Source organism: Chiroxiphia lanceolata, chromosome 11 (genome assembly GCF_009829145.1).
Source record: "Chiroxiphia lanceolata isolate bChiLan1 chromosome 11, bChiLan1.pri, whole genome shotgun sequence".
Classification (NCBI taxonomy): Eukaryota; Metazoa; Chordata; class Aves; order Passeriformes; family Pipridae; genus Chiroxiphia; species Chiroxiphia lanceolata.
Genome location: NC_045647.1, coordinates 4,889,402 through 4,917,278, shown reverse-complemented (window position 1 = coordinate 4,917,278; position 27,877 = coordinate 4,889,402). Strand labels below are relative to the sequence as shown.

The window sequence follows — 27,877 nt, the reverse complement described above, 5'->3', positions numbered from 1 at the left end:
GGTTTATGTGCTTTTTGTGGTAGAGGTGGCCTGTGGCCAAGCACTTGTACCTTTACAAGTAGCAATACCCAGGCTTGTGTCCCCATATAAAGCCTATTACACTGAATCTATTCCCAGATTCATTCTTCCCAGATGTTCCCATCTTTGGACTAATATATCATCCCAGTGAAGTACTCTTATAATGTATTACACTAATACATTGTTCGAAGGACACCACTGATGATAAATTTCTTAAATGATGGTGCTGTCTGGGGATAATGACTCTAAGAGCAAATGCAAGGTAATGTAGTGATTTTTTTTTTTTTTTTTTAACTGGATTCCAGAAAGAATATGGAGCCATCTCAAAGCCATTTTCATATGGGGGGAATGTTAAAATATGCAATATTTCAAGCACTATTTAACAAGCACTTGAACAATAGCAGCATTAATGATAAAGGTTCTACATTTAAAACCAGTCCCTTTATTCTGTTGTCTTTTAGCTGCATTTTAGATGAAATTTTGTCAGATTCTGTTGTTAAACCCTTACTTGAGAGTGTTTTAAGATTAGGTTGGTTTTTTTTTTTCATTTTTAATGATCACTTAAAAGGCACATCTAATTTTCATTGTTAACAGGGTACCCTCTTTCCTATGGTTTTATTTTTAATTTTTCTTTCTTGTCTTTCCACAGGCCAAATTTTTAGGATGTTTGTTCATATGATCAGAGCCAGGAAGATTTTATTAATTGGCAAGCTTAAAGGTTACAGTATCCTTGCTATTGCAGAGGAATTGCCAGACGATGGCAAAATTTTTGCGTGTGCAGAAGCGCCGTATCTGGGAGTGAACAGCCAGGAAGCATTTGATTATTCTTCAGATGGCAGAAAGATAAGCATGCGAGTGGGACCAGTGGTAGACACCTTGGAGGTAAAGTCAGTTTGGAAGGGGAGTTTGGGAGCTCTTGTGCAGAGCACATTAAATCATTTCTGGTAGGTTCTATTTCCTGCACGCAAAAAGCTGGATGGTGACCCTGGTTTGCTTGCAACTATGTGAACAGACTAGTTACTGAGGTTATTTCTTATTCACAACTAGCACTGAGGTTATTTCTTATTCACAGTGTATGATGGGACAGCTCTATCATACAGGATAGGTTTTTTTTTCTTTTTAACTAAAATCCTGCAGCTTTTTGATCAGAGGAATCACAACCTCTCAATGTAGGTCAATAGGCTTCAATGACAGTTTTACTTCATGTCGGTTGTTTCGGATTTCTAATTCCAAATATAACAAACGGGAAGAGGGTATCTGTACCCTGCTGAGCCAGCTCTTCAGAAAGACAGCTTGCTCCCAATGTTCACAAGAATCAGGAAAGTCTTGGAGAAGTTTCTAATTCAGCCACAACTTCTCATTATTTTCCCCCACTGCAAACTCTGTGGGAAATTAAACCCCAATTTCTCACTTCCAGAGCAATGTGATGAGCTTAACACAAATAAGGCATTAGCTGTATTTGTTTCATTCTGACTAGTGACTTTGTCCCAAGAAAGAGAAAAGCTTATGATTGCCAGCAACTCACATTTAATTCCCATTTGATTCTATTTTCAATCTGGTTGTGTCAGTGTGAGCTTGATTGTAACTTTACTTGCATTAACAGGTACCATATTTATTTCCAAAATGAAATGACCAGGAGCTTTCTGACCTTTGGCTTTCATGACCTCCAAGTTTGATAAGAAAGAAACAAAGAGCTTTGCCAAGTATATGAATAACGAAATGTTACAGATCACCTGCAATGTGCAGCATTTAAAATCCCAGCTCCCCGCAGTGAGTGTGAAATTAATTGAATTGCTGTTGCTCTCTAGTGCCCATTCTGTGCAACTGACTTACTGTGACTGAATTAAAATATCTAGAGGCAGGCAGAGTACATGCTGTGTAGAGATTAAAGAAGGGAGCAAAGACATGAAAATTAAATCCTTAAAACAGAATGTTGCAATTGATTTTATATCCTCCAATTGCAACATGAAGGCACATCCTGACCCTGGTTCTGCAGGTGCTCAGGACTTCAAATACCTCTCAGAGCTCTTGGGAACAGAGATTCTTGTGTTTGGCAGGAGAGAGATCCCAGCATGGGGACACCTTTCTGTGCAGGATTTCTGCACTGGTCTCTGAACTTTTTTTGCTCAGTGTGGCAGATGTTTTGTCATTGGTATCAGGACAATCAGGATTGTCCTACAGGTCTAATCCACAATGGCTGTAAATGCTGAAGCAATGAATGTGGTGGCCTCTCTGGTACCTTGGCAATCTGGGCTTCTTGAGGTTTGCCTGGTTGGAGCTGGGCAGCCACGCGGGAACACAGCTGGATGTGCGGAAGAGGCTCAGGCTGTGAACAGTGTGCTGCCTTTTCCCTCCCAGATGGCTGCTTTAGGTTGGAGGCACAGCAGGCTTCTTCTGCTGCCTCATGGACGTGCTGAAAGGCAGGAGGACAAGGCAGTCACAGGCAGGAGGTGGGTGAGGGATGGCACAGCCGACTTCTCACAGCTCAGCTTCATGAGGAGCTGGAGAACAACATTTCTCTCCCCCATAGTCTGCAGGGAGGCTGGTCTAGAGCAGAGCTGGCTAGTGTTTGTTGAAGAGCACCATGAGAGTCTGAAGAGCTGGAATAAGCTCTGGCAAGGATTATCTTTGTTGCCTATGGTGTCTGCAGCCCGAGGTTTCATTCTTGTCCCTTCGGAGAAATTAGAGAGCAGAGGTGGTCACCCACCACTTGCTCTTTGGAGGTGTCTGATGCAGTTTTCTTGCTGTGGTGATGATGGCTGAGTTTTGCTTCCAATCTGAGTGCAACAGGGCAGGATCTTTGCTTATCTGCTGCTCCTCAAATTTTCACAGTGTTAAGGCAGCACATCAGTCCATAACAACACCCTGACCGGGCTCTCTGAAGATGAAGAACATTGCTCTTGATGCTCCTTTGTCTTATCCCAGAGTAGTGGAGGAGTCAGCCAGTTCCCCTGCCTCCTGTCCTAAATCACAGCCAGCTGCAAAATATCTGAGATTTTGACCAGTCAAGGGATGCTAAATATCAGACAGGAGCCACAGAGCTCAAGTAGACAGTGGGGTTCTTTTGGCACCTGAGAGCACAATGATAAAACCCCACCTTTGCCACATCTGGGGGATAGACACTGCTGAGCTAGGTGAGGTTTCCACCAAAGTGTGTATCTCATATACACGATGGCACAAGCCTCTGTGCCCAATGGCCTCAGTATTTTCTACATCATATTTTGAAATGTGGACTGAGGGGAAATTTTCCTTGGGTTCAGTCTCAGGTACTGGTGCTCTTAGTGGCAATTAGCTACCCTTTCAATGTGTGCTGGGCCAGCATTTAAAACATTTCCCAACAAGGTCCTTAAGTCTAAACTCTGTTGTGCTGTGCCTGGATAACGTGCCTTGCCATGCATCCCCAGCCAGCAAGAGCCTGATCCTGGACAAAGAGCTTCCTTCAATCCCCAGTGGACTTTTCCTTGAACAATGGCTGCAGGATTGAGTCCGGGCAGAATGCAAACTACCAGGAAATAATTCCCATCCATGATTTTGATCCTTCCATTTTAAATTGAAAATGTACCACAAAAAATAACACCGTGTTTGCAGCCGATTCTGCTGATTGCAGGGCGTTGTGTAAGCATGTCGGGGTTTGCTTTCTTCTTTTTTCCCTCCTTTTAGCAGACAGAATAGGTGAAGAGGTTGAGCTGCAGATCTCATTTCTCCTGTTTTGCTGCTTGTGAAGTCTGCCAACAGAATCCACCTTGACAAAGTCAAGGACTCTGCGTTTAATGTTGAACTGAGTGAATAAATTATGCATGAAATTGTGTCGGAGTCTCTAGTGTGCTCTAGAATTGCTCCTTTTGATATGAAAGGTTAATTCAGAAAGGAGTCCAAAATAGCTGGAAATTGTGGGGATAAGTGGATAGTATTCACTGTTGTGAGCTGTTATTACTAGAAATTGCATTCCCTCTCTGGCTTCCCTAGAGATTTCGCCTTGCCGGTGAATATAAACTGTACTCAATAGAATAGCATTTAGGAGTAACAAGAGTGTATGTCCACATACAGTAAAATATTCTAATGGTGTTTTAAAAGGAAGCTGTACTTTTTCATGTATTCTGTGTGCCCTAAGGATGGATTGCTACTACATTTAGGTCAAGAACAAGGCATAGGGAAGGTAATAAGTTTTGAGTACATCTTTATTACAAATATGCTGACTGTATGATCCATATCAAAGGAACTGGGCAGTCATTTTTTTCCTGATTGAGTTTGTATGTGCCTTATGTTGTCTCTGAGAAGGACTCCAATCAGGTTTTCTCTGAGCTTTGGCAGAAGATTCATTCATGTTTTTATTCAGGATGTCCTCTCCCTGGTCTTTTGCTGTATCCATCAGCAGTGCTGCTGTGCCCTTTCTCGTGGTCTCTTTTGGTGTATCTCCTCTATGGAATGCAGTGTTACTCTTTTTTTAATCCAAAAGGAAGTTAATGACTCACTGTAATCAAAAGCATTAATTTTAGCCAAGTTTGCTCTGAATTAAAACTCTTATTGCCATCTGTTACCATCTACGATGACTCTATAGCAAGGAGCAGGGATTGCACTGTAAACACTCAGGAAATTAGTTTCAGCAGGATATTTTGCAAGCAGATTATTTCCTTCTGGATCTCATCTTTCCTCACAGTTGGAGTCGTCTGGGTTCTGCCTCTCTCCAAGCAAAGGACAATGGAATCTTCAGCTTGCTGTGAGGTCCCAGGCAGGGCCTGGCCCAGACTGTGGTGGGAGGACAAGGATTGTCAATCCATCTTCTAAAGCCCCCTCATCCATATGGGACAGCAGGGAGTTGTCCTTTTCATCACTGCACCCATCTTTCCAGCAGTCAGAGCTATCAGTAGAGCAGCTTTTTACCTTTCTGGCTGTCTGGGTTCAGCAGCAGGTGCTGCCAGTGAGGAAACCCTCTCCAGTGTGGGGCCCTGGCCACGGTTACCACTTGTCTGAGTGATCCCTGCTCTGCTAGCCAAGGAGCTCCAGGAAACAGGGGACTTTCCCCTTCCTGTGCTTGTTTCCCTCCTGCTCTAGAGGCAAAGATGATTCAAAGAATTTCATGGATTCCTCTTAGAGTCCTGGAACTGTTTCCAGCTAAATATGGAAAACTCAGCAGCAATTTTGAAGCCGTGGAAACAAGAAGCTCAAATGATGGCAGATCCCAGCACAAACTCAGACAGTTCCTTACAGGTGTCAGATACTTGGTATTTAGAAGAAATGAAAGGAGCCCAAGTGACCTTCGTGGCTGGTCATTCAGGACTTGATGAACTGGCAGAAGAGAAATGCCTTAGAAACCGTGGCCTTACACACCCAGGCAGGGCAAGGACAAGGCAGGCGTGTGCTGGATGCATATCCAACCCAGGTACCCTCGGGGGATGGAAGCTGTGGAGTTAAAAGGTGGTTTATCTGTATCAGAAGACAGATAAGAAGGAGATAAGCTGTCAGCAGGTAGGCAGTATGGAAGGAGGGTTGAAATGAGAAGTCCAGCTAATATCCAAAGAGCTACACAACTCCATATGGACCTAATGAAGCCAATGCATAAAAGTGAGATTCTTTTTCATTAGGGAGCCATACCACGGAGCAGTAGTAACATATGTTCAGCAATGGTCACATCTGCTTCTGAATGTCTGCCCCCCACCTCCTCCACCCAGGAAGGTTACAAGTCAGAAAGTAGTGATAAGTCATGATAATTACTCGAGTTTGACTTTGGCTCTTCTCCCTGGGGAATGAGACCTCTAATCTCTCTTCCTCATGGGCTCCTTGACCCAGCTTTCATTTTCTGACCCTTCCTGAAGTATCTACATTGGACAGACTGACTGAGGTGCAACCTGATAGAAGATGGTCTTCCACAGCAGCAAAAATGTTCCTGCTGCTTTCCCCCAATATGGCTCAAGAGGGAACCAGGGCAAAATTTTCTTACTGGTAGTGAAATGAAAAGATGAATCCCAGGAAACCAGATGTCCCAGTTTCTACTCTATTTATTATGAACCAGCATATATTTGGCCTTAAGGTCTTCTTTTATTATAGTGCAGCATCAAAAGGTGTCCTAAATGTGGACTCATGAATGCTTTTGGCAGAGTTTCTCTGCTATTAAGTATCTGCAGTTAAATGTGACTATCCAAGCTTAATTCCCTCACCACTAACCAGCTCACAATGACACCAGTTTGCACAATAGAGGAACTCAGAGCTTCAACGATCCACTTCCCGATATTTTCTTGTCTGAACCACACACTCCCCACCCCAGAAAGGCTCCCGAAATCTCTGTTTGGGAACCATCAACCTCACTCCCCAAAACAAACCAGTCTTCACATTCTGTTGCCATTTGCTATTGATGCTTCTGCTGGTACCTCTGAGGGGATCAGTCATCACTCGTTGTGCGCGATGTCTCCAAACACAAAAGGGAAATCTGGATGCAGAAAGTACCGTTAAAAGTTGTGATAGAAACAGTGAGTTCTGGAAAACATAATTGTTTCTCTTTTCACTTGAAATGCCAAGACTTGAAAGCATTTCTGCTTGCCGAGATAGGTGGATGAGCTGTTGTTTCATTGCAACGCACACAGATGCAGTTAAATAGTCCCAGATGGAATCTGAAATATTCCATAGCAGCCTCTTGGGCAGCAAGTGCATTAACTGCCACAGGAGAAGGCTGTAAAGGCTCCCATCTGGTCATCCATCAACACTTTTATACATTATCATCAGCAGCCTGCTTGGAGGGAAGGTGTGCCACATTTCTGAAAATCCAATTAGATGATAGCAGTCAGTTCTCTTTTATCCTCTCTGTTGCTGAGCCATCCAAAGCATTTTTTTAGATTAAAGAAACATCATTTTCCTTCATAGGGTCTGTGCTGCTTTATCTCTATTGTGACCTGTTCTTTTATGTGCTTTATAATTCTATTATTAATTAGGATTTCAACCCTTTTCCTGCTACTGAAGTGGGACTCACTAGTTTGCAATTCCCAGATCTGCCTTATGCCTCTTTTTTTCGCCGGAGTGATATAATTACCACTCTTCAATTTGTTGATAGTTGCTCTTTTGAGAAGAGATGAGTTACTGTGGCCTGTCAGTGGCAGGGTTTGATGCCAGTCCTCTCCCTTACCCTGCTGGATCAACTTGCTTTGACTTGAGGTATGCAGATGTTTCTGTTGTGACTCTCAACACCTCAAGCTGGGAGAGACATCCTCTTTTATATCCTGAGAAGTTCAGGGATTTGTTGCTGTGGAGTTGTTTGCAAAGCATGGAAAAACTCCCAAGATCTCCAGAAGTAATTCTAGCAGTGTTGCTTTAAAAGAAAAAATTTCCCTCTGGTTTGGGCTTTATATAAAGGATATTTTAATGGCAAGACTTTAACTTTCAGGTAAATAATTAGTGTTTTCTCCAACATAATTTTTTTTCCAGGCATTACATGCTGAGGACGAGCACTTTGATATAGTCTTTATTGATGCTGATCAAAGGAATGCTGTTCACTACTACAGCTTTGTCATGGATAACCACTTGCTGAGAATGGATGCAGTGATCTGTGTAGAGAATACACTCATGAAAGGACAAGTCTACCTGGAGAATGTATCAGATGAAAATGTACTAGCTGTCAGAAAATTAAATTCAGTGATTAATTCAGATCCTCGTGTTGAGCAGGTTAGTGCAATGCCATTGGTTAAGGTGCCCGTGGTGCTGTATCTATGGATTTTGCAAAGCACTCTTCAAAATGTTTCTTTTGTTGGTGCCATTATCCAGAGGACCTAAAATGAACTCAGATTTTATTGTCATTCACCTCACTTGAGCTCTCGGTATGAGTTTCTATATTCAGGGACAGTCCCTACTCTGTCTACATCTTACAGAGTGTTAAAGGCAAGATAAAAGGGGAACACTTAAGAGTGAATAATCAGCTCTACAGCACAACCAAGGAACCGCCGCTCTGCTTTAAAGGCTCTGGGGGCTGTAGGGCACCACCAGCACAACAGGAGTCAACAAAGTGCTACTCCAGCAGGAAAGAAAAAAAATAAAAGAGAAGTAATAGGATGCACAAACAATATACTGTAGTTTCAGAGGCAATATTAAACACATATCCTTCAGGGCTTTAAAAGCAGGTGTGAGCTGTGCTGCCCCAGGACAGCAGCCACCAGCTCACCCTCGTTCCGTGGCTGCACCGGGATGGCTGGATCCCCATCTGCTGTCCTGCACTGTAAGGATGGGCTCGTGGTGGGACAGGGCAGGTCTGCCACCTCCCACACTCCCCCCTGCCACAGCTCTCCATGGCACAGAGATGTGCAGCTCATGCCCAAAGTGTTTCGATGTCTCATAGGCTAAAGGTCTTTCTCTACCTGCAGGTCAGACACCTCTAAAGGTAATTCCTGTGGTTCTGTATTATTCTATCATCGACACAACTAATAGACAATGTTCCAGAAGCATCAGCTTTTGTTTGTAGATGAGGGAAAGATTAATCAGAGTTTTCCATGTCCTGAATCTCCCTGTTAGCCATTGAATGCATGTAAATAGCATGTGGATTCCATATCTGATCTTCTAAGACTCTGATAGTGGTATTGAATTTGCAAAACTGAGTGCAGGTTTCCTCATGATGATGCATGTCCTGCACCCTCATCTGTGGGTGAAGGACAGATGTTCTATCAACTGGTGAAGAACAGTATTGCTATTGTGGTTTACTGTAATACTGGACTGTCCTCATGACAACCTTATCTAGGCAGTGGAAACCCAGCAACCTCAGCAGCTGGTACTGATTTAGAAACTAGAGAACTAAAGTTGTGATTTTTTCCCTGTCATTTGTGGAGGCAATGAATTTGAAAGAGGCATGTGAGCAAATAGAAATGCCTGACATATTTGTGTTGGAAGGAATTTCACATAAGAATAGGAATAGGAGAAGAGCTACTATGGCCTGAGGACTATCCTTCATATCAGTGGAATCTGGGTGACAGAAAGCCAAGTACAAAGCAGTTGAGAACTGTGTGTGCATTATATTTGCAGGTAATTTTACCTGTGCAGAGTGGACTGAGCATCATTCGAAGGATCCCTGTACCTCCAGATGCAGTGATTGAATCCAAGGTGGGTATTTCTTCTCTGTGAGTACTTCTGGGAAACTTTTGACTCTGTTGAGGACAGAGACAATATAATTTTCAGGGGTTTGGTGGCAAGAACCCAAATACGTAGTGCTGTTCATCATGGATTTACCAGCTTAGGGCTTGGCATTTTTTAGCCTCACTTGTCCAGGTTACACTAAATGCTGATTCCTTGCAAAGTCTTTTGGATCAGCTGGTCCTGTGATGAATTTCCAAAGTGGCTGGCATGCTGCTCACTGGATGTCTGTGCCTGTTGCTCTCCTGTCCTTCCCATGCAGGGGAGTGTGGGTAGATGGAGCTGGGGTCCAGCTGTAATAATGAACCCATACAATATTTCTGAAGTAGCTTTTTTTCACCCAAAGGCAGCACACAATGCCCTCTTATGCTCTCTGAGCTGACTACTTTCATGGCCTTAGATTTTGCTTGTCCTATGGAAAAAACAAGGATTTTATCTTTCTCCATTTTATGTAGTGGGCATCATCCAGCTGTAATGAAATTCCCATCTGGAATCATAATGGCCTAGCTCAGTAAATGTAGACTCAAACATCCTGATTGTTTTGCAGTTTCTGAGTGCTCCCAAAGTTACACCCTCTGGTAATTCCTGGCATTTCAAACTCAGTATTTTAAACATCTTGTATTTTCCATTTTGATTCCAGTTAGGGGGAAATGATGTATGGCAGCTGATCAGATGGCAGCTTGGTTTAAGTTATTGGCTGATAATCTTTATTTGTGCACCAGCCTTGTGAAGATATTTTGATTGCACTCTGCTTGAGCAAAATCCTGACTTTGGAATCTTGCTCTGTGTATTCCTGGAACCAGCTGAGCCTGAGGCAGGATTGGGCCCTGAGGGTAAACTAGTTGGAAGACCTAATCAGTCAGCTTCTAAGACAATGTACCTGATCCATCTCCCTGGGAAGCCAGGCTGGGAAATGCCATACCCTACTGTCATGTAAGTGGAGTGGTCAGAGCATCTCCCCAAAGCACAGCCCTTCTACTCCGTTGTCTGGCATTTCATGCTCCTTTTGAGACTAATATTGTCTTGAATTACGTCATATGTTTTATATTAATTAATGGGCAAGAAGACATGGATCCCTGTTCACACTCCTGCCTCGTTCTCACAGGCAAAGTCCTTCACAGGTCTCACTTAGTGAGCTCTGCCCCTTATTGTGCAATGTGTGTATGTTTTGTTTCAGAAAGAAGTGGTGAGGGATGACGTCTTCTGGGGCCATAACAGGCGGCGCATCCTGGACCGGCTGCGTTTGGATGGCAAGGTGGCCTATGTCACCGGCGGAGGGCAGGGCATTGGCAGAGCCTTTGCTCATGCCCTGGGGGAAGCCGGTGCCAAAGTGGCCGTTGTGGATCTGTTCCTTGCCAAGGCAGAGGCGGTGGTGTGTGAGCTCAGCCTCAAAGGTAAGCGTGGGACTGACCTGTCGTGAGCACTGTAATGGGTGGCTTTCCTTCTTCAAACCTGACCTGTTCTCTGCAGTGGAATTACTTTCCATCCAGCTCTGATGGGGAATAGGTTAGAGCAGGAGATGTTCGTGCCATGATCATGAAGCTTCTCCTGCCCTGTCGGTGTTGTCTCAGCAGTCATCAGTATGACACCGTCTGCAAGAGTTATTTATTAATATAAACTTAACTAGAGGCAAAGTGACCCAAATAAAATTCCTTGCCAAGGGTGCCCAAAGGAAACACAGCAGTGAGCCGTGACTGACAGGGACAGAGAAGGGTCACCCCTTGCGGGTGAGATCTGTATAAGCAGCATTGAACAAATCTAGATGGTGTTTCTCAGAGTAAATCATGCAGCACCTCAGGCTTCACTAAGGACGAATGACAGACATGGGCTACAAACTCACATACCCCTTCCCTGGCACCTCTTCCATACCTGATGTCTGGACCGTGAGCCAAAACACCAAAACAAGGTAGATGTGTCGTCAGCCTGAATCTCTCATTGCACCCTCAAATTGAAGCAAAGTCATTTTTGAAACCCTCTTTCAAACATGCTTGCAAGGTCAGATATAGGAACAAAATATTAATAGATGTAATAACTAAAATCCCCAAGAAGAGGTAGCATCCTCTACAAGCCTTTCTGTTGCAAAAACAGAAAGTATAACATAAAATTGAATTTCCCCCTATAATCGTGATAAACTGCAATTATAAAGGGGAAAAAGAAAACTGGAAATATAATTTTAATGATAAAAGAAAGGAAGTATTACTCATTTTATAATTTCTTTTGTGAGGTTGTACCTGAGTCTTCTTCAAAGTTCCGTACTTCGTTGTCTCTAAATGTAGAGCTTTACCCAGTAAATTTTCATATCCCCATTTTGGATAAAGTCAGCAGTATTCGTTTCTATTCTGACTTCCAAAAGGGATTGGGCCATTAGAAACCATATTCTCTAGCAAAACCAGCCCCTGCAGATGCATTTGTATCACCCAGTCTCAGGAAGGGCGAGGAATGGTACATTTCTGGTTTTGATACCATCCTGAGTCTCCCCAGAGAACTTCTAAAATAAGATATCCCTGTCTGCATGACCCCAGCTCTGGTAAGCAGGAGACACTTTACACTGAGCATCAGTGCAATGGTTAAAGCTCTGATCTCAAATAACGAGCTAGAAGAGAAAGTTTTCAGTTCCTATTACAAATTCTTGAGTCATCCAGTCCCTCCCCTCCTGAAGCTTGTCATTCCGTTATGCACCAAAGCCATATGGCCTTGGCACAAAGTAGCTTTGCCCTACACGTTAACTTGCCTTTTGGACGCTTTTTCCCCGTGAGACCCTGCATATCAAGCAGAGCTATTCAGATAGAAATGGGCTACTTGACAGAGCCATGAGACTTTGGATGCCAACAGCCTATTGGAAAACTAACTTAACTTATCTCCAGGGCATTTTTCAGTAGCAGTTTGATCATCCATCCTTCAATGGCTGCCCTACATCTCTGCTCCTTCAGCAGTGGGTTGCAAGCCCGGAGGAGGTGGGGGGCTGTTCCAAAATGCAGTCGGAGAGGTCATGAGGCATAGCAAATATTATTGCAGTCTAAAGTAAAGAAAATCTCGCTTCTCACTCTTTACACATCTTTATCCTTTGAGGTCAAATACTATCTATCAACTTGACCAGTACAGCTGGTCAGGGCATATCTATTCCATCTCATGACGGTTTTTGAGGTTTCAAATTTATTGTCATTCCCTGTTGGAACAAAACCCAAACTTTGTAATGCTTTTGTGAAAGGGAATTATAACCAAATGCCCGTTTTTGGAAAGGATCTGAAAAGGTCAGGTTTTCAATCTCTTTCTCTCCAGAGGTAACTAGAGAGTCTAGCCTGGACCTCAGAAGCTTTCCCTTTAAAACTTTTGTTGAAATCGATATATTTCCATGAAACATTTTGGCTTCAAAGAAGTAACATGCTCTGTTGGAAATAAATTTTGACAAAAAGGTTCAGCTAGCTTTACTCTGAAAATATTCACATGAGTAAATTGAAGAAATCATAATATTAATACATATTTTCCCCGCTATAATAAGGACAAAGGAGCTGTGACTTTTTTTTTTTTCCCTTCTAGGGTTGTAGAAATCTCTAAATCAAAGTTGGAAATGCAGTGCCCCAAGTCATTCCCATACTGATACTTTTTCAAAACATTTTTCATAAATTGCTTAGAGCTGTTCTGCTTCTTATACCAAGGAGTCTTTTACTGCCTTTTGGGATGGTGCCATCATTTCATGATGAGTTTTAAACATCAGAACCTCTGTGATCTCAGTTTTAGCTTTGTTAGACAGCTCGGGTGTGTGTCCCTTGGCTACAGGGGTCTTTGTTTAGAGATCCTGTGTGAATACCTTTTTCAACAGTTGCTAATGGAACCTGACAGAAGAACCAAAAATGATGAAACATAACCAAAAAATCCTAAGGGTTACCTTCCACAACACACACCTCTGTCTTCAGGGGGAATTGCTGCCTCTACCCTAAGGGAAGAATTAGTCTGATGGGATTTTTAAAATGTGCATTTTCACTGTAAACTATGCAAATGCCTTGTGCAATGTCACTCCTGATCTTCCTGTCTATATGCAACGTGTTACTTCCATTTACACTGAGAGACCAGAGATGAGTCCTGTGGCAGGGGGATGTGTACATGTCCCCTGCAGAAGGGTACCTCGGGTGGATTTGGCATATTGGTGTCTCTCCACCACAGAGCAACTGGGCTCCACTCCTTCCCCTCTCATCACAAAACTGCCTCCACAAGCATCACAAAACTAGACTGAGGGCTGTGGAGAGGCACTGGCTCTGTCATGCATGCAGCAACACAGTCGTATGTTCTGTTTCTTATCTCTGGCTGTGTCTATAGAATTGAAGCTATTTTTCCGCAGTTTATTTATTATTTTTAATAGGTTGTTTGGGGAGACAGTGGAGAGACAGAAAGTGGGTTTTTTCCCTCTCTCTCTGAGTGCAGGAACATCAGCTGAATTGATTAAGGTCAAATGTGGGACTCTGGTTTGAAGTGAGTGTGTCTTCACTGCTTCTTCGCCAGACACTCACGCGTGGCACCTTTTGTCTTGTTTTTATGAACTATCTTATAAGATGAAGCCATAAATGGGGTGAGAGTTGGAGGGCAGGTGAAGAGTCTCTCTGTTACCATTAGTAACACGCTTGCACCCGTTTTGTCTGTAAATTGAGAAAGAAAGATTGCAGCAACTCCCTGTGCATTACACGTCTAGATAACAATTAGGAGGAGCAACGGGGGCTGTCTGGCTATTCTTATTCTTTCAGCATATTTAGCATAAAACCTGCGATAAAATAAGAGGTCTTGTTTTGTGGCAGAGCATGCATTCATTTTTTAGTTGGCTGTATTATTTCTCTGCCATGGAAATCAAGAGGGCTGTGTCATCACTGAAGGGGGCAGGAGCTCCTGTGGCCTGGTGTGGGGAGCACCCCAGAGCAGCATCACCTCAGGGATTGCACTCTGGCAGGCTCCTGAAGGCACTGGAGGTGAGGAGGAGCTTTTCCATCTAAAAGTCTCTTTCCTGACATTTTCTTCAAACACCACTGGGCAATTACTGCTTAGCCTTGCTTTTGTGGAACCCTCCATCTCAAGCTTCATTTTGGGAGAGTCTCCTATTCTCCTAGAATAGGCTTAAGCCTTCTTTTAAATGCTTTATCAGAATGATCTGGAAGAGAAAACAATGGGGAACAATTTTTCCATTTATAAAGAAATAAAAAATCTTACTTTAACAGCTGTAACTTCTTATCTGTACACTCTTTGCTTGCAGACTGCTGATCCACAGTCCAACCCCCAGTGTCTGCCTCCCTCCTCCTGAGTTAAGACCCATTTCACCACAGCCCTTACTGGTGTAGCCTTGTTTGGCTTTCTGGATGGATATAATCCCATTCACATCAGGTGCCTCAGCAGGCTGCTTATGTTGTTTAATAACAAGGGTATATAAAGCTGATTTTTATAATAAATTAAATGAAGTTATTTATGGATCAGCACTGGTGCAAAAGTCAACAGCTGGATTTTTCGAGGAAAAAATCACTATGGCGTGTTTCAAATCTGGTAAATCTCTTAACTTCTGACTGTTTGCACTATTCTGGCAGTGTGATTTGCAATAAATAAGGCCAGGCAATGTGACTACCATACCTATGCACCTGAAGGTATTCCCAGTTAGGTCTCCCACCTAAAACTGGTTTGGTTTTGTCTGAGACTTCCAGCTGTCTGGATGCTGTAGTTCATCCAGAGAGCACTTTGGGGACAAATTAATTTGATTTCTGGAGCATCTCAGGGGGACATGGCATAAAAAAAGCATCTGTAGAGCTGCTGATGGATGGGAAAGCTGCAGTTGAGGGTTTGGACAGAAGATGGTGCAGTGTTCCAAGCTTCGTCCTGCTGGAGTGGCAGCCTTCGCTCCCACACCTGGGCCAACAGGCAAACCTCGCACCAGTCAGCAACTTTATAATAACAGTATTGCAGTAACAAATGCATGCTTTGCTACAATTTGTGCAGCAGTGAATGAAGGTGGAATATGTATGCAACACAGTTATATATAAAAAATAAATCTTTATATAAAATGTCTCTATATATGCATTGATAAATAGTCATAAAATAGATTTATTTTTTTTTCTTTCCCTGAGAATTCCTGTACTGATTCCATTGCTCTGATGTTAACACAGGGATTAAAAGCCTTGCCCTGGCAGTGGATGTAAGCAAGCCCGAGGATGTGCAGAGGATGGTGGATGCAATCGTGGCTCGCTGGGGCACGGTTCACATCGCGTGCAACAACGCAGGAATCAATCTGAACTCTGCAAGTGAAGAGACTTCCCTAGAGGAATGGGACAAAACTTTTAACGTTAATTTGCGAGGATTATTTTTGTGCTGTCAAGTAAGTTTTGTTTTGCAAATGGGCAATAATTTTCTAAGTACTTACTTGATCAAGACTTAATAACACTTTATTACGAATTATCCTAATAAAATTGGTCCTAGTTTGGCTGGAGTCAAGGAAAGACTTGCAGATTTCAATTACAGATTTTGGTCAATGTTTCCAAAAGCATCTGGTACTTACTGGCTGCCCAAACCCAGGCATTTGAGAATGGCCAAAATTTTTTGAAGGGTCATTATTTGACACATCCAGAAAACCAAAAAGCTTTGTGGAGGCAGTCCCAAAATTAGTGATTATTTTGAAAAAATATTACCAAGAGTGAAGAGGTGTGAAACGGCAAAGGGATTTTTCCTGCATCAGCCATTTTTATACTAAGTTTTTAGATCAAGTGCTTAAAAAAAAATGTGTTAGCACATCAACTCTTCTGAAAAGTGAAGACTAATTTATTATCATGTCATTATTAGCACAATCACAGAAAGGGTCACTGGTCTTTCCTTTAATTTCTGTCACAGGCTGCAGGCCGCATTATGCTGAATCAAGGATATGGGAAGATAATTAACACAGCATCTATGGCAAGTTTAATAGGTGAGTGATGAGAGCTAACAGTTGTGCTTCAGAATCCATATTTTAATTACTACCGATGCTATTTGAATCAATTAAACCTGTATTGGGAAGGAGTAAATCACTGACATTTCGTATTAGAGGAAATGTACTACAAAATTTTTATTGATATCATTTTTCAACATTTATCTGTCCTCAATGTTTTAGAGCACTTATTACTTTTTACAGAAGAGGTGGAAGTTCACCTTCTGTGACTCCATTGCATGGATGGCATGGGAAAGGTGCTGGTAATCCTCCCCATTGTTCCAGGCAAACTCCTTGGTGTGTGGGAAGCTGAACCCCCGAGGTGTTTAAAAGCCACCCAAGAGATTTAGTGCCAGTTTTTGCCCAAGTACCCGCGGGTTTTATAACTTGCTCTTACCAACAGGTGCCTGCACCAGCGCTGCTGAATCAGCAGTGTCATCAAAAGCGCCAATAAACCATTGTAACATATGGAATGAAATCCCTACTGCTGAGCTAATCTGGAAGGCAGTTACATGCTGGTGAGCTGAAGCCCATGTAACAAAAATTGATCAATTACACGAATTAAGCATAGCCCTTTAGGAATTTATTTTATTGGTCTGGACATCTGTTGCAGTATTGTCCAAATCCAAAAATCAAATGGTGCCTTGGGTTGCCAAGTTAGGCAAGAAAATCTAGTAGCTATAAAAGTACAACTGAAAACCCCTGTATTAATATCATGTCCATCTGCTGAATGTTACATAAGTATGCAGTCTTTATATTTTCCTTTGGAATAACGTTTATTTTTACTGTGCCCAGTTTGACATTCTATGACATTCTGCTCAGTTTATTGCACAGTAACTTTAAATGTTTCTTCAAAAATCCATTTACAATGTTGTTGTTAATATTTTTTCAAGTGTCTTTACCAGCTGTTTTACTTTTGCTTAAACACAGGCACCATCCCTCTGCCTCGGCTTTGTAAAGTTACAAAATCTCACAAAGAAAGGTAGTTTTGAAAAGAATGTAGGGCTTTAAATTTCAAATACACCAGGCTTTCCTGCTCTGCACTCTGGTCTGGGCAGACTGGGCTCTGGTCTGTGCTTGGCTGTCACCATCCACATCACTATCACCAAGCAAAATTTCCTGGGAGGTATTCCACTCTGGAGAAAGTTAGGAAGCTCTGGGAATTGGCACCAATTGGGGATCTGTTGGTTTGGCACACTGCTCCCAGTCTCACTGCAGCCCAGCAATGGTCTCCACTGCTTAAGGAGAGGCTTTTTCCAACTTTTCTGTTGGGCCTTGGCACAGCTCTGCTGAGCTGGGAGGTGATGCCATTCCACCACTGCATCCATCCCAGCCCCACTTCGGGGCTGCACCTCCTTGGCTGGTGAGTCAAGCCCAGAGATTCACCTGGAGATCACATTTGAGGGAGTACTGGTCTGGAACAGAAATGAATGTTGGAAAGCAGCCCTGAGAGCAGCCTGGAAGGGTCATCCCAAGATGCATTTAAATGTCAGTAAAAGTCAATGTGTGCTAGGCCAAAAGTTAAGAGATGAAGAGATGTGTTTACCTTCTGAACCTGTTTGAATCTTGGCATTGAAAAAATCTAGTAGTTATGAAACTACAACTGAAAACCACGATGTTCATATCATGTCCATCTGCTGAATGTTAAATAAATATGTTGGTTGGTTGGTTATTTAAGTATGTTGGCCAACTGGCATAGTATGAAATGTTTCTAGAAATAGTTAGGGGATATTTTTTTTGTTGTTGTTGTAGGTTGAGTCCTTCCTCAGAGATACAGGAAAATGAGGAGACGCTTAGCAGGATAGGGAGGTTTTTGTTTGTGATTTTTCCAGATTCACTGCTCAGAATCAGTTTTAATTAATTGAAGATAAGCCGCATACATTTTGCATATGTGCATTTTGATTCTGGTATTTCACTGGAATTATTCCAGGCGTACGCTCCAGCAGTGGCGGCGAGGCTGCTGCAGCTCAGCAATTCACACAGGTGTAACCCAGAGCTGTGATTTTTATAGTGAATATCTTTGATGGTAAGTGGTCTGCTCTGCTCTGTCTGTGTGCACCTCTCATTAGCATTATGTGGCTGCTTCAAGGTCAGCCTAGAAGCCTGAGGCACTGAGTAAGGTTGCAAAACCAGAGCATCAGGTTGTTATGGTTTACACCCCACAACCCTCTGCTTGCTCCCCCCTGGGATGGGGGAGATAATCTGAGAAAAGAGTTAAAACCTGTGGGTTGAGATAAAGATGGTCTATTAGGACAGAAAAGGAAGGGAAAATAATAATAAGGATAAAAGAATACACAAAACAGGTGATGCAAAATGCAGTTCCTCACTACCCACTGACCAATGCCCAGTCAGTCTCCCCAGCCAACTCCCCTTAGTTTTATTGTTCAGTATGATGCCATATGATCTGGAATATCCCTCTGGCCAGCTGGAGTCAGTCATCCTCGCTGTGTCCCCTCCCAGCTTCTTGTACCAGCTCCCAGTCTCCTGGCTGGCAGGGCAACACAAGAACTGAAAAGGCCTTGATTTAGAGCAACAACTAAACCATCAGTGTGTTATCAACATCATTCCCACTCTAAATCCAAAAATCTGTAGCAGCTACTGGGAAGAAGATTAACTCTATTCCAGCCCAAACCAGGACACAGGTGTTTAAAACATAATGCAGCTGATGTTGGCAGAATTATATCTGGGTCCTCCTATCATCTCAGTCTTGAATAGGAGTGACTGTCCTCGCTTCCCAGAAGCCTTAATAATTCAGATTTTTTTGGTGACACTGCTGGAGGCATAGCTTCATTCACAAGCTCTAGCCCTGTTTTGTATGAGTTTGAAGGGTTGCAAATTTGCAATGGTCTGTAAGAGACCACTGTAGGTAAGGGGAGAGGAGGCGATGCAGGGTGCTGAGTTGCTGAAAGGCCATCCAGTGCCAGAGCCTTGCAGCACCTGTTGGCTTCTTGAGCTTTTCTAAAAGAAAGGGCTCAAGTGTCTCAGAAGGGGGAGTTATCTTACTTAGATATTCTTACAAAGACAAAAGCATTTACAAGGAAGGACTCTCGAAAATCCTGTGTCGGCACCCACCCCATATCAGAAACTGGTTCTCATAGCTTGCAGCAACTCGTTCTCACCCACATGCAGAGCTGGTGCCAGAACTCCCATCCTCTTAGCAAACACCAAATGATTTATCACAGAGAGACATGTTTGGAAAGTTTAGCAAAGAACTGCTTTTGGGAGGTTACGAGGTTAACTACCGAAGTTGTATGTAACTTGGAGCTGGAGCATGGCAATTAATCAAGAAATTACATTCCACATCTTTTTGAGAGCACCCACATCGTGCTGTGTCGGGGGGCAACAGGCACACACAGAGGGCAAAGCAGTTCTGCTGGTCAGAATGCAAAGTATTTCATATTGAACAAAAAAGGAACACAGAATAAATGCTGGCAGAGGAGGGCCATGGTGTGTAACGATCTTTGTAGCAAGGAAAAGGCCTCTGAATTCTGAGCAAACCTTCAGCACATGCAGAAAAAAACAAAACACTAATTACTGCTCCCATCACATGTGTGCTTTAAATCTATTCACAAACATCTATGTTCAAGGCAAAGGTCCTTGTTCACACGCTCAGTAATTTGCAGCAGGGCTTTAGGCTCTTTCAGAGTTCACATAACTCAGTTATCATCTTCTTTCCACCCTTTACATTGACGTATGCAAACCCAATAGTTTTAGTCAATAAAAGCAGTAGTGGGTGTGTGTTGGGATACCATGGGTGGGAGTGATCTAGAGCTGATGCATCAACTTAATTTATTAAGACCAATTTAATGCCATCTATCAGTGCTGCTTGTGTGCTTTTATGCTGTGAGTTGGGATTTACCTGCTGAACCTTACACAATCCCAATGATTACCTTTCTTCCAGGGTTCAGTGTTATCCAACCCCACAGGCTGGAATTGCCTGTCTTTGTGACTACTGATTTTTAGCCCTGATTTTCCCCACTCTCCCTCCCTGAGAGTCAGCAACTCAGTGATACTTAGCACAGATATGGAGCTAATTATGGATTGGTGCTTTGCACTGGATTTGTTTAATGAAGTCCTAATGGCAGCCAAAAAACTCCAAGGCGAGACACTTTGTGAGTGTAAATCCCAACAGCTGGGCTGACTTGGTTTGACTCCCATGGGTTTAAAGCACTTTACACCCACTGGAGATTTATCCTTAAGTAGCTTTCATGGAGCTGGTGAGGGGCAGAGCCAGCAAGCACACAGCACTAGCAACCTTGAACATTGTAATTAGCAAGCCGATCATTTTCTGTCTCTGACTGACATGTGACACCTCTGAAACATTTTCAAAAGCTTCAGATTTTGAAAGTGGTGGGTGTTCTGAATTTTCGGGATGCACCTGTGATCACATCCACACAAACACCAGTTAGATAATGTGATGTATTTGCTTCAGACTATGGATAATTTAAAAATTAGGGAGAAGAATTTGTTCCGAGAGGCTATATATAATATGTTATATAAAATCTATTATACACTTATATCATATTATATCATATAATGTCATATTAAACAATTTAATATGTTGCATTACATTATATCATACCACATAATGTACTATATATAAATAATAAATAATATTTATATATTATAACAAACAGAACACATAATATAGTATTAATCATATAATGCATTATCATTATATGATACTATATTAGTGTTACAGTGCACAAATATATAAACATATATATGTGTATAATATGTGAATGTGTATGATTACTGATCTTTCTTGGGAGCAGCCAAGTATTGCATATCTATGTTTAATACATTGGGTTTGGCTTTGCCCAAAAATGGGGCCTTTTATATTTCTTTATTTATTTCTGGTTTTGCCTTTTTTTTTCAGTAGACCAGCTGCTGAGGCACAAATTTTAGGTGGCAAAATACATATTTAGAGTTTTGCATTGTGAGTGGCTAAATTCTTGCTCTTCCCTAGCTACCATCAGGAAAAATGTCAAATAGTTCATCTCAATGCAGGCAATTGTCTGTGTAGCACCTGAGCTGTCTTAATTTGGGAAGAATAAATAGTTTTCTCTTTCTGAACCCCTTGCAGTCCCACACCCACAGAAGCAGTTGGCGTACAACGTCTCCAAAGCCGGGGTCGTAAAATTAACACAGACGTTGGGAACCGAGTGGGTTGACAGAGGAGTAAAAGTCAACTGCATTTCCCCGTAAGTAAAACACAGCCTCATTCCGGAACTACAAAGGGAATGAAATGTTCCACAAAGCTCATATGAACACTATCTCAGCAAATAAGGTTTCTAATTAGCAGGTGGATTGCATCCCTTTTTATGTTGTCTTTTCCTTAACAAAGGTTTAAATACTTAGAACCAAGCCTGCTCTGTTGCTGTGTATACTCAGGGATTTAAGGAGAGGTTTTAGCATTTGATAATAGGTTTTCCAATAATGTGAAGGGTAGTTTCTAGCATTTCTTTTCTAGATGAAATATTTCCTTAGTCTGTCCAAGCCTTCTGTGGTTAAAGAAAAGGTTTTTGACACTTAATAGACAATACTTCTTTCCCCTTTTCACTTGAGGCAAATATATAGGTGCTTTAAAAGCTACATTATATTGCTGTAATTGAGCTACTGTTCAGCTCTGACAATCACAGGAGGCCAGGTGTAGTTTTGTATATATGTATATGTTTATTACAAATTAAACTTCCCTTATTTTTAGAGACTTCAAGCTCTGTGTTTTATGGTATTTATTCACAAAGGAAAGTTTTCTTACTAGACGTACTTCGTGTCTTCCTGTTTCTCACACACATACCCAACCCAGTCATTTTATTAAACAATTAACAGTGCATGATAGTGCTGAGCAGAAACCCAAGTGGGTAGCGTTAATTGGAAGCGGTCAAATTCCGTAGACCATTGAAGTCAATCAGAGTAAGTAGGAAGGGCAGGATTTTAACCCAGGAGTTAAATTGTCATAATGAAGATAATAATGTACATCAAATTAGGGAAAACAAATTACATATTTTAATCCACAAAGTGGAGTAAAAAAAAAATAAAAGCACAGAGCTCAATGGCAAGTGCCTCTGTTTTTACTGCCGGTCTGCTCTCCCCTCGCTTGTGCTAGCTGTCTTCCTTATGATTATTTATTACTAATTATACCAGTGACTCCAGCCATCACTCCATGTGATCCACAGATTTTTTCAACAGCATCTTACTTCCTAATGGGATTTTTCCCATGCCAGTCCTAGCAGCACTGTTACAGTGTTCCCACAACTAGAGCTAGTGAATTTACACCGGCTTTCGGGAGCCGGGGGAGATGAAGGGATTAGGGAAGCTCAGCAGGACCTGGCAGGAATTGTGTCTGAAAACACACAGGTAGTCTGTACCAACAGAATTGGGATAGTAGAGCCATATTCACAGCAATTACAGATGAGAAGGCTCTTAGAGGAGGAATTACCCATTTTGAGGGGGCTTACATAAATTAAAAATATAGACACCAAATATCAAAATGCATTGTTTTGTACAGTTTGGGAGCATAGAGTCATACTTGAAAAAGTTATGTCCCTGGAGGCAGTTGTGAGAGTATGGAGAAAAAATAGTCATGTTTCTACTTTTCAAGCCAAAACAGGGTTGCATATTGATCATCCCTACCTGTCTTAAACTCTAGCTCTGAGCTCAAAATCCTACTACAGGAAGGGATGTTTCTTTGTGGAGGAATAGCCAGGAAGGGCACACAGAGGATAAATGTTTTGCTGACTCTGAGGTCCCCTGTTCTGGACAGAACAGTTTCCCCTAATGCAGCTGGGAACCTGGATTGATCCACCCCAGAGCTGGACAGTTTTCCTCCTGGTAATTCAAAGCTCTGACTGAGCCTCTCATGACAGGGCTGTCCTGGGGAGCTCTGAGCAGCGTTCAGAGGAAGGAACCTGTAGTGGTTCATAGAGCTCAGATACCTCATCACCATAAGCAAAAGCCATGTATACTTTAGAGTGAATAACTACTCATGTTTACCTTTCTGCCCATGTGAGATGTGAAACTGCATTTCAGTGCAGATTTGGACCCATTCCCAGAACTGTGGATCCTACCAGTGTCATTGTCTCTTGATGTGACTCACCAAGACACAGGGACATCTTCAACCCACTTGATCTGAGTACCCAACTCTGGGCAGGAGCCACAGTGCAACAGCGCATGTGTCAATACTATTGTAGTTGAAACGTCTTCCAAAAGCACAAGTCTTGCTGAACATGGATGCCCAACCTAGCACATAGTCATCTTACAATGGGAGAGGATTTTGAGGAGTTTGATGAGCACAGATGTAGATATAGGGCATGATGGTACCCCAAGATCATCTCTGGACAAGTAAAATATCTGTGTCCTTAAGTACTTTGTCCCTCCCACTCACAGTTGCATTAATGCTTCAAGGCGGTCTGAGCGTGTCTCTGTCTGAAGGTCCAAACGCTCCAGCCTGGCCTTAGACATTATTTCACCATGCAAACCTTCTGGCCTTTTCCCCCTCTTCCTATCTGGTCACTTTTTATCAACTTAATTTCTTAATGAGTGCATAAAACTTATGCAGAGCAATGCATAAAAGTTAGCAATGCATAAAATGTTATGGTAGAGTTCTTAGGATGATTTATTGCATTTATAAAATTGAAGATTCAGGCTTCTCTTCCCCAGCCAAGCAAGCCTGGAGAGAAGGCAGCTGAGACTCCCTGGATGTTTTGGCTGACTTATCCTGTTGCTGTGGTGGAAACTGTGTTCAGTCCTTCTGCCCATCCAGTGCCATCGCCTGTAACCTGTTAAACAGCTGATGCTAACAAAATTAATAAGGTGCTGGAGTCTTTCTGGAAGGGATGTGAGGCTCAGGCTGCAGAGGAAACATGGCTGTGAATAGGGACCTTTACAGAGCACTGACTGGTGGCTGTTGCTCAGCTGTCCCCATGTGTTTCAGTCTCCCAGCACATGTGAAGTGTGTTGAGTGTGATGAAGGAGAGGACTTTGGAGGGTGCCTGGTTTTTGGCACGTGCAGCACTGGAACACTTCGTTTTTCAGCCATTACACTGAATCAGTGTCTATTTTTTGTGGGTAATTGCTGCTTCTTTCTTGATTTGCAAGACATAATATGCCATAACGTGATGACCTTCCAGATGAGCAGCTGGAAGTTGATCTTGAGGTCAACTTGAAGCCAGGCCAGCTTGTTGGAGACCCAGTGAAACTCAGCAGTCCTGAGGGATGAGCCATGTTCCCCACTGATGGGCTGCAGGGATTTGGGTCGGAGGTGCCATGGGCAAAGAGGGTTTGTGTGCCCTGTGTCCTGCCCTGCTCCTCTGGGGCAGCATGAAGGCAGCTGCACAGTGCTGTAGCAGGCTTGTAGCGTGGTGGGTATGAGCAATCAGAGAGCAGGTAGGGCAGGATCACTGCAGGTTTTGAGTACACCCCATCAGGGGGGACAGAGAGGCAGAGCTGGCAGGAGAAGGAGCACCCCAGCATCACCTGAAGGCATCCCAATTAAGCAGCATTACTATCCCCATTAAGCAGCAGTCGTTGCTGGTAAGTATCTTTGGACTTAAATCTTAATTCCTTGGGAGATGTCCCAATTAAGTGGATCTTGTGATTAAACACTTCCTGATTAAGTGGAGTGTACTTAACTCATTCAAATTAATAACTCATCTGAAAGAAATCAAGTTACACACAGATGGAATCTTTTTTTGCTCTCATTTGGGGATTGAGTGCACGTAACAATTCCAGTTAAGTATCTGGTAAGTGATATTTTTCCTAATGTGTCTCTCGAAGTGGAAATGTTTTAGGCAATTGTTTTTTTTTTGGTGGTCTTTTTTTTTTCCCTAATGTCTCAAATTGTCCTGTGTATCAATAATGAAATATTGATGCTCATATCTAATGTTAAGGAACCAGCAGTTTGATATTACATTGACGTGCAACAGAAAGTACTGATAGGCTCAGCACTGCATACGAGATGAGGTAGGGAATTAATGCATTGGCAGTTGTCTTTGCTGGAACTGGTTAGAAGCCAACAAAAATCTGCCTAAAAGGGTTCGACAACATTAAATTGCCCAACTTGGCACCAAAGCTTTCCCAGAAGATGTGTAGTATCAATGACATGCCTAATATTTATAGTGCCATCAGTATGTGTGTTTGCAACTTTTAAGTTTTGCGCTATATTTTTTTCTCATTTCTATAATAAAAATTTGTAATGAAGTTTGGTTACACACCTAAATTTTTGCTTCTTGAAGTGAACATAAAGAAAGGTCCAGCGACAGCCACAATGCAGCAATTCACAGGCTGCAGTGATCAGATCAAAGATCATTTTTCTGAACAGATTAAAAAATGTCCTCTTTTTAGCAAAATCTGTTGTGCTGGAGGACTGTGTGTCTTACTTCCTAATCTGCACTCCCTTGGGGTTAAAATATATCTGTAAATGGAAAAAAAGCCCACCAAAATCATATGGATCTTATTCTGGTCTCTGATACTGTAAAGCCAGAATGATGATGATGGGGATGGTTTTGTGAGCACAGTGAGAGGCACGTATGGAAAAGGAGTCCAATATATTTCATGTCTGCTGCTCAAAGCACGTTTCTCTCTGAAGAAAACCAGTTCTCGAGGAGTTTGGAAAAGCAAGGAGGGAGAGCAGGAGGCTGTGCTTGAAGGAAATAAGTCCACAGTTCTATACTGGAATGTGCTTGGTTTTGTTACGTTGCCAGAACTTAAACAAGCTGCATTGCTCGCTGTTTCTGAACTGTTCTGCTCTTTATTGACAATTACAGTAAAAAATAAAGCTGATATTTAAATCCTGCCTGATTAGTGCAAACAGAAATGTTTGGGGGAAAATCTGAATTAGTTCCACTTCGTAACAGAATAAATAGAAGATTTCAGCCTTCATTTAAAACAAAAGGTAGATCTCATACCCAGAATCCAGTCTGACTCAAAAAATTATTTCCTTGGAAGTCTAAATTGGGATGCCAATGAAGTTTCAGAACAAAACGGGTATTTTTATACTTTGTTCATTTCATATTTATCACTAGCTTGTTTGCTAATTTTCATTTGCAAGAGGCAATTCTTCCAGCTAACTGGCTGCCTCAATGGGCCACTGATTTCTTTGAAGTGACAGTCTGTAAATATGCATAAAAAAGAGATGCAATTAGCGTGTGTGTGGTTCAGTGCAGCCTGATTTCATTGGCAAGTTTACCCACAGTGTTGATAAGCTACATTATCTAGAAAATTGGCCGCTGAAAAACAGCACCTCTGATTGCCAGCAAAGGTTCCAGATAACAGGGTGCTGAAGAGAAATATAATTGAGGTTGAATATGTTAACCAAGGTGTCACATGCTCCTTAGAAGCGCTAATTTATCAGCATGTTGGAATTTTTATTAACATTTGGAATGCATTTCTACCACACTAATGAAGTGGAATTGGCAGTTCAGGTTTTAGTTATTGTCATTTCTGAGAAGTTAAATGTAATTTCTCGTTAGACACAGTTATGTAAATATATTTGTTCAGGGGCTGAAAAAATTATACATTTCGCAAAATACAAATATGTTGTTAAGGAGGAGTATGACAAATCAGTTGCAGTTAAAGTCAGAAAAGCCAGCCAAATGTTCGCCCTGCATTGTGCTTCCTGCAGCATCACTCATTTTTAGGGCACCTGAAAAAAAATGAACTTAGCAGAGTTTTAATACATGGTGGAGTCACTCATTGATGTAAAAGAGGCAAAACAGGTAAATCAGTGTGATTTGTTGGGGTGTTGGTTTAAGGGGGAATCGCACTGGTTGTGCTGTGCTTATCCCTGCCTCTCCTTCTTTGTGTGGAGAGGGTCTGGTGCCCGGAAGGGTGCTGGCTTTTGTTTCCCTCATTTTTTGACATATGGGAAGTTGGTCTGTTTTCAGTTTCTGGGCTGTACACAAACGCTGGGTGACATTATGCTGCAGAGCGATTAGAAGAGAAATTGGTAGAGGGACAATGGTTCCCAAGAGCTGCGAAAGACCCGACTAAAGATGCTTTCGGTTCCAATGCCATTCTTGTTTTCTAGAAAAAAAAATTAAAATGGTGACCTTAAAGTAAGGGACTTCTGCTATTAGCTAAGCAGATAGTACCTGTGCACTTACTTTAAAGGAAACCTCTAAGCTGCTGGTCAGCAGTGAAAGGCAAGGATAGGAAAGAAAGTTTGCATCATGACTTTCAGCAGAGGCAGAGCAGGTCTGATGTGCTCATCTCATCTCCTTTGTGTTGTTCCATGGTTTTCCTTCTGAATTAACATCTCAAACACCTATAAGTGCTGCCTTTTCTTCTTCCTAAACTCTTGGGGTGTGTGCTCCTTGCAGGGGCATCGTGGACACTCCACTCATCTGCTCCAAGGAGCTGCGGCCGCTGGTGCAGCGCTGGATGGGCGACATTCCCGCCGGGAGGCTGGCTCAGACCACCGACCTGCAGGCTGCCGTCGTCTACCTCGCCTCTGAAGCCTCTGACTACATGACAGGCCACAATCTGGTCATCGAGGGCGGACAGAGCCTGTGGTGAGGGGCATCCTCCAGCCTCCCCTCTCAGAGACACACAGGTCACTTTGGAAAGTGCGTATTAGAGTTTAGCTTAGTCCCAGCTTTGGCTTGTGTGACTAAGTAGCCAGCTAATATGAAATTATTGTTTTCTTCTTTTGGGTGTTAATTTGGAGACTTGTATAATGCAGAGGAAAAAAAAGGCAATCTTTCAGTTCCAACATTTTCATGTTTTTCACTATGCAGTCACATTTCTGTTAAATTAGTATTTAATGATATAAAGGCACATTTACTGCAGTGAGATTTGGCTATTATTTAGTTTAACAGGGGGCATTTTTAA

At 42.4% G+C, this 27,877-nt stretch overlaps 1 protein-coding gene across 1 annotated transcript; it reads left to right on the top strand.

Moving 5' to 3' along the window:
- Nucleotides 1-257: 257 nt before the first annotated feature.
- Nucleotides 258-27,562, top strand: LOC116792383 (D-threitol dehydrogenase-like). The gene is made up of 10 exons (XM_032699291.1): nt 258-280; nt 480-547; nt 668-900; nt 7,432-7,668; nt 9,013-9,090; nt 10,298-10,514; nt 15,255-15,463; nt 15,973-16,045; nt 21,132-21,249; nt 27,367-27,562. The coding sequence occupies exons 1-10, from the start codon at nt 258-260 to the stop codon at nt 27,560-27,562; spliced, it is 1,452 nt and encodes a 483-aa protein (XP_032555182.1).
- Nucleotides 27,563-27,877: the final 315 nt, after the last annotated feature.

Bases quoted from the DNA above. Each gene is read 5' to 3' on its own strand.
- LOC116792383 (XM_032699291.1), top strand. From the start codon at position 258: ATGACTCTAAGAGCAAATGCAAG. The intron at 9,091-10,297 runs GTGGGTATTTCT...GTTTTGTTTCAG, and splicing joins ATGCAGTGATTGAATCCAAG to AAAGAAGTGGTGAGGGATGA. The intron at 21,250-27,366 runs GTAAGTAAAACA...TGCTCCTTGCAG, and splicing joins AAAGTCAACTGCATTTCCCC to GGGCATCGTGGACACTCCAC.